General features: G+C 35.5%; 1 protein-coding gene across 1 annotated transcript in view; it reads right to left on the reverse strand.

Moving 5' to 3' along the window:
• Window positions 1-17,397, reverse strand: part of LOC107732580 (sickle tail protein homolog) — a 60,477-nt gene that overhangs the window by 30,102 nt on the left and 12,978 nt on the right. Inside the window, 2 exon segments of the mRNA XM_016543943.1 lie at window positions 1,294-1,489; window positions 7,969-8,249. Coding sequence (XP_016399429.1) covers window positions 1,294-1,489; window positions 7,969-8,249 — 477 coding nt within the window.

Genomic DNA, 17,397 nt, shown 5'->3' on the forward strand with positions numbered 1-17,397 from the left:
CAACCAACGCGTAAAAAGACAGTATAAGTCATTATAATCTGTTATTATGTCCCCACTGGACAAACGCCTCATTTATAATGGGTTTTAATGTTTTTGAATTGTCGCTCCGGGACACGGCCTGACAGTATGGTAAGGGGCGTAACATTTCCGTCACATGCTTGAGGTATTCGGCCAATCATAACGCACTGGATAGCTGGCCAATCACAGCACACCTCGCTTTTCAGACCGATGAGCTTTGTAAAAATCAACACGTTTCAGAAAGGCGGGGCATAAAGGGAGAAATAATAATGTACAGTATGTGGAAAATAATGTGTTTTTTAAACTTTAAACCGCATAAAAACATTTCATTACACCAAATACACAAAATAATGTTCTTTTTAACAACATCATATGACCCCTTTAAGTATGGAATGATTAAAAGCTGTATACATATACCTTAAATGCATACAGTACAGCAAGGGTACCAATGGTAAATGGAGACAACTGCATTCTGTCCTAGACCCTTCATTAAATGATTCTCTTGAGACAGCCCAAATGGGGTCTGGGAGGAATGCAGTGTAAGCATTTTCTTGCCTTGCGATATTTGGAGCAAAATGTACAATTTGCTCTCTAGCTGTAACATGAACCAGATGTTTAAACATGCATGAAGTGATATAGAGCTTTTATTAAAAATAAAGCATATTCACATTAAGAAATTTACCAATTAAAGTGAAAGAATGCCCAGTTTTTGCACATTCACCTCAAGAATATTTCCAAAAAGTTAAGTGTCTTTAAATGATATCCTAAAAGTAACGAGTCCATTTGAAACCATTGTATGATATGCTGAGAGTAAAAAACAGTTTATGCTTTGTGTATGAAAAAAAAAAAAAACTACAAAAGGCCAGCTGCCAAAAATAGCAAAAACATTAGAAATGGCATCAACATTTGGTCTGACATGCCCAAAGGTAGGCACTTTGTCAAAACGTGTTATATTAAGTTTATATTACACACTATTTCTTTAACAAAGAAAGCTACAAAGCTATAAAGGGTTTCAGTGAGAATTCAATTATAATATTCAAATATTCTGTTTAAAATAACAACAGGGACTTACTGATCTTCTCTTTTAACGTGCAACATGGATTTAAAAATACTCTTAATTTACTAATATCTGACTAACATCAGCCTTGCCTTAAAACTTGATTTGTAACTTCATCAACATTACTTCAAAATACCTATTGACAATCATGGGGGAATAAATAAATCAAAAACACACCCATGCGTTAAAAACTTGAAAACACTGAGTCAGTACTTTACCTAATGACCTGTCCTTGGTCTGGTTATTTGACTTGACCACGGGGAGGCTCGCTCGGGAGCGGCTGCCTCGGGTGAAGGCGGAGGGGGCTTCTCCTTCCGACATGGCCTCCAAAGAATCAAGGGAGGCCAAAGAGAGATGCTCCCCCAACTCCCCTACAGCAGAAAGTGGGGTTACACTGTGCCCAGAACTCCTGATCTACAAGACAACACAAAATGATCAAAGAAGAGGTTAAACAGATCATTTAGAACTGGATCTATCATCAAACACTTCACAAAAGACAATATTTTTGTCTAAATAATTTAACCCTAAAGATTTCGGCAATGTTATGTGTTATGTATTATTGTATTTATTGATATTTTGAATTAGCTTTTAATTTTATATTTTGTTTTCATTTTTATTTTAGTAATTCTGTTATATGCTTTCGCTATTTTTATCTTTTTATTTTTTATTTCAGTTTTAGTAATCTTACTTAAACTTCAAAGTCACCATTTATCATTTTCATTTCATTTTTAATTCAGTTTTTTTTTTGTTTTTGTTTTTTATTTAATATTTATATTTGATTTCATTTCAGCTTTATTTCAATTAATGATTTTAGTTGTAGTATTAGTTAACTCTAACAACAGAGTTGCCTAGCATCTGAACTGTTAAACATTTGAAAAAGATTTATAAGATTATTAACTGTGCATTCTGAATGTCAAGATGTGAGCAGCCTGGTACCGTCATAAACTTAAATACTCAATAAAAGGCCACAGAAAGGTCAGAGAGGAATTGTGGAGAGATACTAAATAGACAGACACAGCTCTATTCAGTAAACAATCAATACCCGAGAGAACAAAAAAAGCAAAAATATGACATTAAAATCCTTCATTTATTATTCAACCACATTTGCAATTTATGTGCCTAAAGAGATTAACTGAAAACAATAATCTACTGATCACAAGGGTGACTACGAAATAAGAAAAGGTATGGTAGTCGTCTGATTCCTTTTCTGTTTCACGACACGTGGACATAAAATCGTCAACACGTCTTTAAGTCAATTACGGCTCAGTCCTATAATTTAGCTCACATTAAAAAAAGAAAATGGAGTGATTTATCTCCAGTTGCACAAAAGCAGTAAACGCACAAAGACCAATTAGTGTGCTCTGGCACAGACATTATCCTTTGTAGCCTATTTATTTTCAAAGGCCAAAGTGTATCAACGTGGTTGTCCTCAAAATAACAGAATTTGGGCCTATACAGACAGCAGACATCGGATATATGTTCACAGAGGATGGGCTTTCGCCCATTGCTCCCTTCTCAGCAACAGAAAGAAGCGACAGGCAGAAGGCCACATATACTTAGTCAGAGCGCGTCTCATCATAACGACAACACGCACACTGACCTGCTCTGACATGCACGCCTGCCAGATTACCACCCTGCATGACCCGAAGGAACTTAATCCTTCTATACTGCGCTGCTTCATTTTCGACTGTGGTTTTGGTGACAATGCAATTATGAGGTCAGGACAGAAGCACACAATTACACCTTAGACTCCGCGTTTGACGCAGGCATTTCCGAAAACGTCTCGAAACATTTCTGTAAACACGTTTTCAGAACTATATTTAAATCAAACCATTCTTTTGTACATTTTACTAAGTTTTTGTGCACCCCCACAGATTAGTTCGAGCTCTAAACGTGTTTTGACCAAACAATGCTCCATTGTGCTAACTTAGACACTTTTGGTCTGAAGTCTTGTGTTATGCAAATCTAAAAAAAAAAATACTGTTGTACCTTTGGGAGGATCTCTGCTGACAGTAGTCTGTGCAAAAATGCAAAAATCTCCATGACATGGTGTATGCAAGTCTCAAAGTTGATACTAAGGTCATGACCGGTTCAGCCTAAAGTGTGATTCACACAGAATGTGTTTTTGAGCTTAAAAAAAAAGAAGAAATTTAACTACTTTTTTTTAAAAGTTGAAGAACTTGAGAGCCACTCTTTTTAGCGGCATGTCATGAGCGATATGCTGCAAAAGACGCAACAGGTAAAAGCAACGGTCAAAACGGTTAGAAAATAAGTGCAATGGAATGTGAAAACGTGAGAAGCAGGGCAGTGGAAATAAAAAAAATAAAAGCCCAAGGTCTAGAGACACAATTTTTTAAAGGTTGATCTTTTAACTTGAGCAACACGTTTTTAGTGGTGTATAATGTGCAAAACATTGCAATAGAGACATGAGTGAATCAGTCAAACACTTCCGTCTAACACATTTCCAAAGAAAAACTATGGGAAATCAGATCAGTGGAATGCAAAAAAACAATCAAGGTCCAGATAAGCAGTTGATATTTTAACTTGAGAGCCACATTTTTAGAACACTATATGCATGAGACATTGCAAAAAGATGCGAGCACAACAGTCAAAGACATTCATCTAGATTCTAGAGCATCTTTACATACAAAAACAATGGAAAATCAGCACAGTGGAATACAAAAACGCATTCTGTGTGAACGGCCCTTAAGAATACAAGAGATCAGCTTCGTTATTTGCATGTTACTGCTGCACTGACTCCAGATTCACCCTATACTTCGTCCCTACACTGAATGCATTCTTAGGAAATGCACAGATTGTTTTTGATGGCTTTGATGGAGGTGGCTGAACTTGCCCATTATGCAGGCAATACCAGAAACCTCTTTTTAAAGTAAAAAACTATGTTGACTGATGGAAAACAGTGCTCTGGCAATTCATTAGGAGGCATATCCAAAAATCTTTCATTCTGAAGATCCAGGCTGAGACTTGGAAGGTGATGAATATGAGTTTGATGTTATCTTTGCACAGGTGTTACATTGTGAGATGACTAACAATCGCTCCGGTGTGCACAGACGCAAGAGCAAATAATAGGCTTTTATGTTCACTTGAAAAAAAGTGCATCAAACTGTGCCCAGATTAATGGTGCATGACAGCTGGGATCATTTTAGACATGCATAACGCAACTGTACGTTAAACATTTCATTGTGTGGATTAAATAAAATAAATATGATTGCATTCTTAAGATTGCTTAAGGATAACCCTGAAAAAAACAAGCAGTCAACAACAGCCGCTGTACTTAACACTTGTTGAAAGTGTTACTCTGATTATCCAGATGCTTCAACTGCACCCTGCAGACCAGGGATCAAATTTACACCTATTTCACATGCATAAGCAAGCCGTGCTGACATACGCCCACACTCGGGCACTGTCAGAATGCGTTACCTGCAGAAAGCCAAGAGAGGACTGAAAACAGCAGTTTAAAGCATAAGGGTGGGCTTGAGGGAAGCAGCTTGTACGGTTCACTGCACTCTCCTCTAATCACAGGCAGATGAATGGCCACAAACCATGCTTCATCTGAGCCGGTCTAATGTCAGGTCTTTGAACGCACTGGCAGGGTCAGATAAATCATACATCATTCTCTCTGGGTCTGGAGAATATTGAAGTAAGAATGAACGACAGAGCGAAAGGTGGATGAAACACACACTCCCTCCTGCTGGATGGGCTTCAGTTTTATTCAGTGCCAGGGGCATGATATGAAATTACTCACGGCTGTACCCAGCCACAGAAAAAAACTATCAAGAGACAGACACATTGCATTGAAAGAAACCAGCTATTGGGAAAGCAAGTGATACTTGTGAGTTAAAAGAAGACCCCCCCCCACAAAAAACAAACAAACAAACAAAAAAACACCTTACAAAAAGTACTCTGGCGGTTCACGTACAATGGTAAGGTGATTAGATGCTAAATACCATGGTGCATAGTACTTTTCACCATGGTATTTGCCTAGTACGTCAAAAAAAACATAATATTTCCATGGTAGGCTATATAAAAAACATTACACTACCATAATTATTTTGGGTAGCCTACATTGAAATGGATAAGCAGTAGTTTCTCATAATCTGATAACTAGTAGAATCTCATAATATGATAACTGTCATAATATCCTAATTGTTTTGCACATCTTTAAGAATTTTGATCCAAGAGAACCAGTATGACGACTACTCTGTTTACGTTCAGTTTACACATCCATTACTCCGATGACTTGCAAGACAATGCGTTGATTCATTAGCTAAAAAGCTCATCATTTAGTTTAATGGTATTATGGACGTTAACTATTTAAAACCTATACAATATAAGTAAAATAAACATCATTTTCTTTACTTAACGAGTTGAGACAAGCCTATTGCTTACACAGACTGACTTGCTGACACTGTAGCCTAAAACAATTGTCATTTTATGCTAATTTACAATACCTTGATGCAACCTCCACCTTGATTCTTCACACAAAGGGCATATTCCAGATAATAAATAGCAAATGTCAATAGCAAGTCCGGTAGTGTGTCTGAAAATAGATGCAGATCGCTGCAGAAGTTTGTCTGCAGTGAAGTGATCTTTGAAAGCCGTGACATCAGCGTCTGCACAGAGACACACCCACCTATATGAATTTACCTGAAAGACTTGTTGGGCTACAAAAATGCACTGAAGCAAGGTGGTTGCGAAATGTGCCTTTCCATCACCTTCTTGTTTACTACAGCTTAAATCAAAATAGCGACATTAAGTCCTGAAAACATTGGTGAGGCAATTGTTAAACAGGCATATTAAGATATGTTACGCGACTCTCTGGAGTATTAAATTCTGATTAGTCAATCGCAGTATTACGCGAATGGTAAAATAAATGAACGTTTTTCGAGAACATTTCCTATAGCCGTATTCTGCAGTATTGTCTTTACTAGTATACTGATAAAATAAAATATTTCAACTCAAATCAGAATTTATTAAAAGCTGATAATAGTAATAATAACAACAATTAATAAATACATATAATCCCATCGGTAATTCTTACATTTAAGGGTGAGTCTTAGACTATGGGCACTTTTATGTTCTTTGGTCATATTTATAAAAATACATATAATTTTGGACAAATTCCTCTTTCTTAGTCAAACTAACAATAAAACCACCTTAAAAACTTTTTACTACCTTTCTATTATGATTTTTTTCATACTTTTCAACCTCCTTATAGGTGTCAAAATCACTGTTTTCTCCTTGTCGCACACCCAGACTTTTAAACTTCAACAATGAAAATACAGTTTAAAAATATGACTTATCTGGTAACTATTAATGTACCTGAATTAAGCACTAGTAAAATAATTAAAATACATAATAGTATTTAATGTGAGACCACGATCAATATTACTTTCTATACAAAATATAGCTGTCGCACAGTATTGGTGTCATTTCCACCACAACACTGTAATGTCCCTTTAAAAAGTTTGTGTGAAAGATTGTTTAGGTGGTTTCTATGGAAATGTTCAGTGACATCAGAGCACATGTTGGACATGGAGGGAATTTAAATTTTCATCAACAACAAATGAAGAAAAATCAAGGTAAATATTGCTTGATCAGTTAATATATTTATTCTACGTCATTTCCAAACATGCTGTACCTTCAAGGGTGTTTTTAAAAAGCTAAAAATTTTAAGTTAAATGAGTATTTTGCATACATGAAATGCTAAGTATTAATTCAAAGCTAATCAGTGAAGCTATCTTCCATTTTTTCACAAAAAACTACAGAAATGTCATTTCCACCACACTGCCCTCTGTGGTGGAAATGACAGCATGTGGTGGAAATGACATTTATGGTTATAAAGTACAATTGATATGGATTGCGAGAGTAGATCTGTGTAATACTTTTTATATTATAATATATTACAATACTTTTTATATTTATATCAAAGTTTGTTCTCTTACAGACCTTAAAACTAGACAAATTATTTAAACTTATGAGACTGTGTTACGTGACTTTTGAACAAGTTTTTTTTATTCAACTTCACAAGGATAAAAGTGCCACTAGTTGAAGAAACGCCCTTAAATGTAATGCGGTCAGTGATGTTGCAGCAGCGCTCAAAGATAACGCGCTTTATTTTAGCCTATTCCGCGTCCTACACTTCAGAGGGTTTTCTTTGTATGTTCTGCTGTTTATCTACTTCATTTGAAGGCAACTACTGATGGTGTAAAATACGAGAGCTTTGGATATCTGTACGTGAGCGCAGTCATCTGGAGATGGCATGGTATTACATTCAGTGTGTAGCCTACATTTTATGTTTACGCGGCTATAATTTAGCCTACCTTTTATATTTATTTAATTATTTAAGGTGTACGTTAAACAATTGATTCACATTTATAATTTTTTATTAATGTAATTGTTTATTCAAGCATGCATACAAATAAATTTGCAACAGTCCAAGCTGTGACTACACCACTCAAACGTATCCATCCGGCAAAGATACAATGAAAATGTCAAGCGGAAACTAGCAGCAATAAAAATGCCAGCGTTCTTTAATCTGTCAAGAGTCACATGTGTAGGCCAGAGTAAGGGAATGGTAACATATGTGGAGAGGGGCTAAACCAACTGTAAACGTTTTCTTGCAAGGCTTGGACCATTCTCTTATAGAAATATGTCATGTTATGGAATTCCATTGACTATGATGACAAAATGTAATGATTTACACAGAAAACAATGGATATTTTTTTCTGTGCTGTTAACTTATTTTATCAAATGCTTCCATCTGTTTTTGATGGTGCCATTTTGATTTGACTTTTATATTTAAAAACCTAATTTAGCCTAAGTGAAAAAATATTCAATAGCTGATTTGAATATTTCAGAGCTAAGCTTACCTGGTCTCTGAATCTTTCCTGGTGCCCCATAATGACAGAAGCATGATGGGGATACTTCTGTTTTAAATGCTCAAGAAAGGCCTCTTTCTTGTGGTCCATGTTGTAGGACTGCATGACGATCACGTCCCCAGCAGTACGAGGCCCTCCTACTGTGTGTCTCCTTGGCACGGTGTGAGGGGACCAGGGGTCTGACTGCTCACTCTCATCTGCACTGCTTTGTTTTCTGCTGTTGCTGTCCACATCCTCATGGGAGCACAGCCTCTGGTTGCTTCTCGTTGGCTCTTTGATTAAAGTCATAAGAACATATACAAAGGAATATAGATTAGATAGGGACACTCAGTGGGCGGCTGTACATGGCTTGAGACCTGCAATTAATTAGTGTGATAAGCAACACAGTCAAGGCAATGACCGGCTTAGAGTCGGACAGCTGCTGGCCAAGAGAGCAATTATTGAGCAAAGCTACAAACAGGCCATTTGTTTCCCATAAACAGCTTGCACCTCGCCAAAAGAGGTCTCAGTGCACTCAGTGTGATGGCTCATTATTAGCCCGGGCTGACTGCATGGCATTGAGGCCCTCCAGTGGGGAGTCAAACCACTGCGCAGAATCAACAGTTTTATTATATACTTCAGAATTATTATTCACATGCATTGTTGTTATTACTAACTAAAACTAAGAAAACTTAAACTCTTAAAAATCATGGAAATGCTTTACAGTAAGGTTTCATAACATGAACTAGTTAACACGAACCAACAATGAACATTTATTTATATTAATCAATGATAATTTCAACAATAACATTTGTATTTGTTAACATTAATTAATGCATTGTGAACTAACATGAACAAACAATGAAGAGTTGTATTTCTACTAACTATAACATTAGCAAAGATTTAAAAATGCTTTAAAAAATATATATTGGTCATTGTTAGTTCATCTTAGCTAATGCATTTACTAATGTTAACAAATGAGACCTTATTATAAAGTGTTACCAAAATCATTACCATAATGTTATTTGAAATAAAGCTAAAATAAATCAAAATATAAATATTAGATGGAAATTATAAATGTTGTCTTGTCAACAAATAAATAAGTTTAAGTGCAAGTACTAAAATTAACTGAAATAAATATACATAAAAGTTAAATATAGCTAAAATAAATAAGTAATAATTCAAAATATTAATAAATACTATGTAATATATAAACAACACTAAAATAACACTGCCTACATGGGCACCATTAGTTCGGATATACATATTTAAATGATTTTTTTTCTGTCATATTGTGAATTTGCATTCAATAGAAATGTGTAAAACAATATGATACAAATAATTAATGTATTTTCTTATACAATAAAACAGCTTTACAAGCCTTTACAAATAATTTTAGATATAATGTACCATGCTGCTTGATATATTGCAAGCACTGCACAAATCCTTGTAAATCAATACATTTCTGCAAAATACATTTTCATAATTTGTGGACATGTAGGTTTTGTTTGGGTGAATGTGCCAACAAGTTTACTATAAAGAATTATTGCATCATTATTGGCTAAGACAGACACATTCCATCATTGGAAGCTAATGAGAGACAAGCAGTTATCCCACTTAATTTCCTCTCTCATGGTAGCCTTTTCGGAGTCTCAGGCTTCTTGTTAGGGAACGAGTTTAATGCTTAATGAGGACATCTAAAAACCCCGTGGTATGTGGAGGAATTTTCTCATTCTTTACTGTGCCGCTGTCCTCCCTTTGTGGATAAGATTCACTGGAAAACATTAGGAGAAAAGAAGAGGAACTTTATGCTCTTTCACGTGACCTGTAGTTTGTAGTGTACAAAGTCTGAATATAGGGATGATCCATTCACAGACAATTGTGGTGAGATTTGTGCTTTATGTTGGGTTTTTCTAGTATTGTTGGACAGCTAAGGTGTCATCAATTTCTTTAGTAATGGTCTGCTGAAGCCCTTTAACTTTTCCTGACCTGAAATATCCCCAGCCCATTGCTCACTTATGAAAAAATGGACACTAAAAGAGTTGTTTCCTCACAGAGACATTGTGAAAGAAAAATCACACTGTCAACATGACTGAAGAGGGTCAGACTGATGAAGATGAAATTGTTGCAGTTTGCATGCCTTTGCACTTATTCCCCATAAAACATATTGCATGAGAGAATATCAATCATTTTTTCTAATTTTTGTGCAGAAAGTGTCACATACTGTGAATAAGGTATGTTGAGATGGAGTGATAACTTACATCTGTACCAGTCAAGAAGAAAAATGAAAGATTTTTACTAGACGCTTCCCATTTCTGAACAAAAAAGAGATGTTCCTTCCATTTTTACCACCCATTTGAGAAAAAACTTGCTTGGTGTGTGATCACCATCAGGCATCTGCATGACCCCGAGAGGAAGGCCACGGTTAATGCTGCTGAGTGGCTGTAGATAACTGATGATGGCCAGCTGTTCCTGTGGTGATTATGTATGAATGCCTGCTTGTTGTTGGACTAAAGAAACATTCACACTCCTCTGAAAGTTATCATTCATACATACAAATAGATATACTACTGCAGTTATTCTGAGGAACATGACGGACGTCTGCGTTGTTATGCACATCCTTAGCAATTGTTTTGCAAATAATCTTTGGTGTAAGGTTGGAATTTTGTAATACTTTATTTTATTGTAGAATTTCTCATGATTTAAGATATATTGTCAATATTATAAATATAAAGTTTTTGTAAATGCAAATATGCTCATCAAGGCTGCATTTATTTGATCAAAGATAAAGTAAAAACAGTAATATTGTGAAACATTATTAAAATGTAAAATAACTGTTTACTATTTTAATATATTTTAAAATGTAATTTATTCCTCTGATGGCAAAACGTAATTTTCAGCAGTCATTACTTCAGTCTCACATGATCCTTCAGAACTCATTTTACAGTAATATGCTGATTTGGTGCTGAAGAATCATTTCTTACTATTATCAATGTTAAAACCAGTTGTGCTGCTTAGTTTTTATGTGGAAACCGTGATACTTTTTTGCAGGATTCTTTGACAGAAGTTCAAAAGAACAGTGTTTATTTTGTAACATTATAAATGTCTTCAATGAGACTTTCGATCAAATTTTTTTTCTTAAATTCCAGGCCCCAAACTTTTGAATGTAAATAAATAAATAAACAACATAACATAACACAATTTTGTTTATTGAAACATTATTTTGGACAAAAAATTGCGACACACAATGTGCAAAAAGATACAGCGTGACAATGAATAAAGGACATTTTGTGTTATAGGCAGTTGTATCACAGTGAGCTGTTGATTAAATCTGTTACAATTATTGAAACATTTATGTTGTATCTATCAATTTATCCATCTATTCATCATCTATATTATATTTTTATTGTCTTTTAATGACTTCAGATGAACAAAAGATGAGCTAACATTATCTCCAGTGGTCTTGCAAAGCCCCTCTGGGTAACTTTCTATGTTTGCATCCAATTTATCCAAGAGTAAAACTCTCCCTTTAATGGTATTTTAATGTTATCCAGTTCCAAGTGTATGGATTATTAAAAACTTTCCCCTATATCCTTTATACTCTCTAATTTATGCTCTCCTCAGTAAAACAGTTGACCACTGGAGAAAATCCAGGTGTTGTCTGTCATTTTCCAAGCATGTAAGGTCACTTTATGGAGAGGATATCCTCTCTCCACTCACAGATGTTGTTTATGCACTTGGGACTGAATGACAAACCTGTATCTCCAAAACTTCAGCATTATGGTGTGGACATGCTGAGGCACAGCCATACAGCATTAGCCAATTGTCCACACATTTGAAAGTCTTACTCTGACGTTTAATCTGAAGTTTCACATTAAACACATCACACACAGGACTTCAAACTGTGTTTGACTAATGTCTCATCATCCATACTAAGCTATAAGCATGGATGATTTCAAGAGGTTTGGGTATTTGCAGGCCTGGCATCATGAGTATTTGCTTTCCTCTCAAAATGAAGTAAGTGTTGATTCCTCTGCCTCTTTCATGAGAGTTTTATGCTTGCAAAATTAGGTATAGCAGTCAAATGCCATGTAGACACACACAAAATCTATTTATGGGGTTATTAGGGCTAGACAGATTCAATGTGTGCTTTTTCCTGATAGAATATACTGTATATGCCGTCTGAAATCTTCTAAAATGATCACTTTTTTATCAGGGTCCTATGTTCAGGCTCAATTATTTCACTTTAATGGCAATGAAAATGACCTGTTTATTGCCATTAAACTGAAATCACTGAACCTAAACATAGGAGCTTGATAAAAATGATAATTTTGCACCCGAAGTCTTCATATATATAATTTATTTATTTATTTATTAGTGAACAAATAGTCAGTGAAACTTTGATGAAAGGACAGTTATGTCATGAGGCTTAGTCATGAGATCCACAGTGAGACAATGCTTTTTTTCAGGCAAGGCCATTATTTGTCTTCCCATTCTGAGGGGAACGGTGTTTTTATGTAACAAGGAAAACTTTTCCTCACTGGAAATCAACTTCTAACTGGCATTGTGAATGTCCTAATTATGGCATTTGACATAACTGGCATGGTTAGAGTATTTTGTGTCTGCCATCTGCCATGGCTTGAATGTTTCGACTGCAGTGTGTTGTGTGATTAGTATTCAGTGTGGTGTCTTCAGCTGAGAATCCTTAAGTATTATGTAAAACTGAATAGTCATAAAATGTGTGACATTTAATGACTTGCTTTCAATCAGTTTTCACTACAGCGCTTGCATTATAGGTGTTGGAGCCTGTGCTAACCATGATAAGCAGCTTTGCATACTTACCTCTCTGTCCTGTTATGGGAGAATTGCTTTATCTTTCAAATCCTAAACTGTGTTTGGCATTCGTTTATATAGTCCAGGAATAAATGCTCTGACGTGTTAGGTAACTCAAGGGACACTGTGTGAATGGAATAAAACCAACACATCCATCATTCTCGTCAACTGACTTGCTGAGAATGATTCCCTGACTTGTTCCAACAGCTCCTCAGTTATACAAAGTACAAATTCCAAATAACAATAGAACACTGAAATGGTGAAGCTAATCCCTGGAATCAGGCATTGCATGATTAAATGGTTGACCACAAATATGTTTAATATAATGTATCAGTGCCATCTAGTGTTTAATAAGACTGACAGTTCTCATATGTAATGATTGGTTAAACCTGGAAAATGAAAAAGTGTAAAAAGAAAGTTATTTTACTTCTAAAATGAAAATGAGAATTGAGATTTAAATATTATCTTAAGAAATATTTGATAATGCCAAGCCACAGTGTCTAATAATATGGTAGAAGTCTGTAATGTGAGTGTTTTTCTTGGCCGTCCTTGAGCTTCACACATTGAGAGGAATGTACCTCCTTTGTAAAACTTATTCCATGACCTTGCAATTATTTTGCTAGCCCCTCTCACAGTCTAAAGTAGACAGTGTCCATAGAAACCTGTATAGCGCTTTATTAGCCAAGAGTATCAGTCTCCCAGTATAGCAACAGCATATTTAAACCAAACTGTTCAAACAGGCAGAACTTTTTAGAAAGTCAAAAAAATGAGAAAACTCAACTTCAGGCTGTTCACCTCTGCTTTCCATCAAGAATTGAAATGTATCATCAGAGATTTGACTATACCAAGACCAATGGATGTTTATATGAGCCGAGAACTTTAGTGCCTGGAGTGCGAGTGGACTCAATTATGGTTAAATATTAAAGTCGAGTTACCCTAATCTCTTCACTAAAAGAAAAAAGTCCCCTATCCTGTGAGTGGAGAGCATAGGAATCTTTCATTAACCTGATAGTACACTTCGCAGATCAGGGCTCCAGCTTCAACACAGGCAGGAAATATCACCCAGCTCAGATCCCCCTTGCATAGTCTTTTCCATTAATTTGTCCTTGACTGTTTTTCCTGCCCCCTTGTAATTCACACAGACTAACAATAAACCCAAACCAACTCTCCTCATCTAAAACTAAAACTAAAACACCATGAAGTATGGCTGCAACACTCTACTTTGCTGGGCTGCCAAAGTTATACAGCTTCATCTGCATCCCACCCACAAATTTATGAATACACAAATTGGATTAATTAATATTAAACTCTTAATCCTTTTATATTTATACAGCATATACAATTTACATAAATACAATTGTTATATTATTATTATTATAATGTATCAGTGCCATCTAGTGTTTAATAAGACTGACAGTTCTCATATGTAATGATTGGTTAAACCTGGAAAATGAAAAAGTGTAAAAAGAAAGTTATTTTACTTCTAAAATGAAAATGAGAATTGAGATTTAAATATTATCTTAAGAAATATTTGATAATGCCAAGCCACAGTGTCTAATAATATGGTAGAAGTCTGTAATGTGAGTGTTTTTCTTGGCCGTCCTTGAGCTTCACACATTGAGAGGAATGTACCTCCTTTGTAAAACTTATTCCATGACCTTGCAATTATTTTGCTAGCCCCTCTCACAAGTCTAAAGTAGACAGTGTCCATAGAAACCTGTATAGCGCTTTATTAGCCAAGAGTATCAGTCTCCCAATGTAGCAACAGCATATTTAAACCAAACTGTTCAAACAGGCAGAACTTTTTAGAAAGTCAAAAAAATGAGAAAACTCAACTTCAGGCTGTTCACCTCTGCTTTCCATCAAGAATTGAAATGTATCATCAGAGATTTGACTATACCAAGACCAATGGATGTTTATATGAGCCGAGAACTTTAGTGCCTGGAGTGCGAGTGGACTCAATTATGGTTAAATATTAAAGTCGAGTTACCCTAATCTCTTCACTAAAAGAAAAAAGTCCCCTATCCTGTGAGTGGAGAGCATAGGAATCTTTCATTAACCTGATAGTACACTTCGCAGATCAGGGCTCCAGCTTCAACACAGGCAGGAAATATCACCCAGCTCAGATCCCCCTTGCATAGTCTTTTCCATTAATTTGTCCTTGACTGTTTTTCCTGCCCCCTTGTAATTCACACAGACTAACAATAAACCCAAACCAACTCTCCTCATCTAAAACTAAAACTAAAACACCATGAAGTATGGCTGCAACACTCTACTTTGCTGGGCTGCCAAAGTTATACAGCTTCATCTGCATCCCACCCACAAATTTATGAATACACAAATTGGATTAATTAATATTAAACTCTTAATCCTTTTATATTTATACAGCATATACAATTTACATAAATACAATTGTTATATTATTAATTTTTTTTTACATTCCTCTGTATTTTATTTTGATTGTTTAGAATAGATGATGGTGACTTCATGCCTCAGTCTTTTCAAAATATTCAAAGACAGCTGTTTAACATTACTGTTAGCAAATACAAATTTATTAGTTATTACTAGTTACAGCTTAATTATTAAATCTTGTGAGTAAACCTTATTCCTACTCAATTTTTGTAAGCAGGATAAGTGACAACAGTGGAAAGTGCTCCTCAGCTGATAATACACAGCAACTCAACATGGATGACTTCAGACCGTTCCAGCAAGCTCATCATTTTACCAGCACTTCTACTGCGCTGAGGAGACGGTGAAGTCTTGTTCCCTCCAAGCTCAGAACAAATTGCAGTCTTGTTCTCCGACAAGCATGATTCATGAGTCGAGCTTGCATTAGATTGTCAAAGGAGTGTAAATACTGATATGTTAAACCAGGGTTTTAAAGCACGGCAGAATACAAATGGACATGTGCACAGAGAGAGCTCATGAGAGTACATCACGTAAGCAATGTGAGCAGGCCAGTGCTACAGATGTGATTCACTGCATGAAACCCTGTGGGTTTTGGTGATCATTACTTCATTGTTTATTGAGAAGCAGGTTTACATCTGAACCGATAGAGTGCATCATCAATAGCATTAAGTTAATGGCACATAAACACAACTCCGAATGTCTCTGGCCGACATTTTTCAAAGGGTGCTAGGCTACACCAAAGCATGTAGTGCAAGTAATTCCCTCCTTTAAACAGATGTTTTGCAGTGGCAAATCTTTAAAGTCCCCATGAAATCAAATTTTAAAAGATTGTTTAACCAAAAATGAAAAATTGCTGAAAAATGTACACTCAGGCCATCTAAGATGTAGATGAGTTTGATTATTAACATATTTGAAGGAATTTATAGAGGGTCCAGCAATTATTGTTTGATATCACAGTGATTTTTGTGTGGGGAAAAAAAGAAAAAAGAAAGAAAGAAAATTAACCCAAAATACATTATACTCAACTAAGTTGAGCTCAGCTAAATGTTTCATTGTCTTTCCCACATTAAATTGTATTAGGTAAAATTAAAATGCAATGCACAAGTATAAAACTCTACATCAATAATGAATATTTTTAATGGCATTGCAGTGTAAACATCATAAAGTATGTAAATACATTAATATTGCACTATACACATTTTATTACAGGCCATTTAATAATATGCAATATTCAGTCTTACTATCTCTCTCTATCCCTTGGCATGTATAACACAAGTAAAAATACCCCTGACCTAAACTGTTATCTAGTTTCTCATTATCACATATGTAATTTTAATAAAATGAAGAAACAAACAAAACAAGACAAAACAAACAAAAAAAAAATTAAATACTTTCTGTACAAATACATGCCTGTTCCATGTTTGTCAGCTACTTTAAATGACTTCAGCTGTATTTCACAAACACATTTTGATGCTTTCACCCACCCACAGTCTCAGTATAAACACCACACCTGTTGTTGGGAATACTGAATGTGCCGTCCCTGCTCTCTAACTCAGGGCTGGCACAATCACGTCAAATGCAAATCCTTAGCAAAGTCAGCAAAGCAGTGGAATGCAACCCATCTAGCGCCCACTCGCACAAATGCCTCGGCTCAAAAGATTTGGGCTGACGCATGGCCATCAGTATTTCAGCAGACCTCAACAACAATTAAGCCTCATCAACCAGTGCTATTTCATAGACCATTTAGCTGGCCCACAGTAGAGCCCTGCATTCTTCTCCATTAGAACTCAAATCTCTGTTGATGTATCACAAATCTGAACCCTGATTTCAATACTGTGACACTGTCTGCGGGTTACTCTGGCATAGCCAACTCATTACTGATACCATTATTTACGTATCTGTAACTGCTGGTTAATTTTCTAGCTCATAAGCAGAGCATTTGAAATGGCATTCTATTTTATTTTGAAACATTATACTTTGTGTTTATATTGAAATCTCATTTGATTCATTTGAAGAGACTTTCACTTTAGAGTCAGCATGAAATGAAAGTTTATCTGTTTTCTAAATGCATGTCATAGACCTTCATCCATGAATGCTTACTTTTTTTTTTTTTTACTTCAAACAGTCAAACAGTCCAGACATTTAGTCTGCTCATTTTTGAGTGCAACACCCACATCTCAAAATCCAATCATAACCATT

Source organism: Sinocyclocheilus rhinocerous, unplaced genomic scaffold, assembly GCF_001515625.1.
Source record: "Sinocyclocheilus rhinocerous isolate Xijiao unplaced genomic scaffold, SAMN03320098_v1.1 scaffold1420, whole genome shotgun sequence".
Taxonomy (NCBI): Eukaryota; Metazoa; Chordata; class Actinopteri; order Cypriniformes; family Cyprinidae; genus Sinocyclocheilus; species Sinocyclocheilus rhinocerous.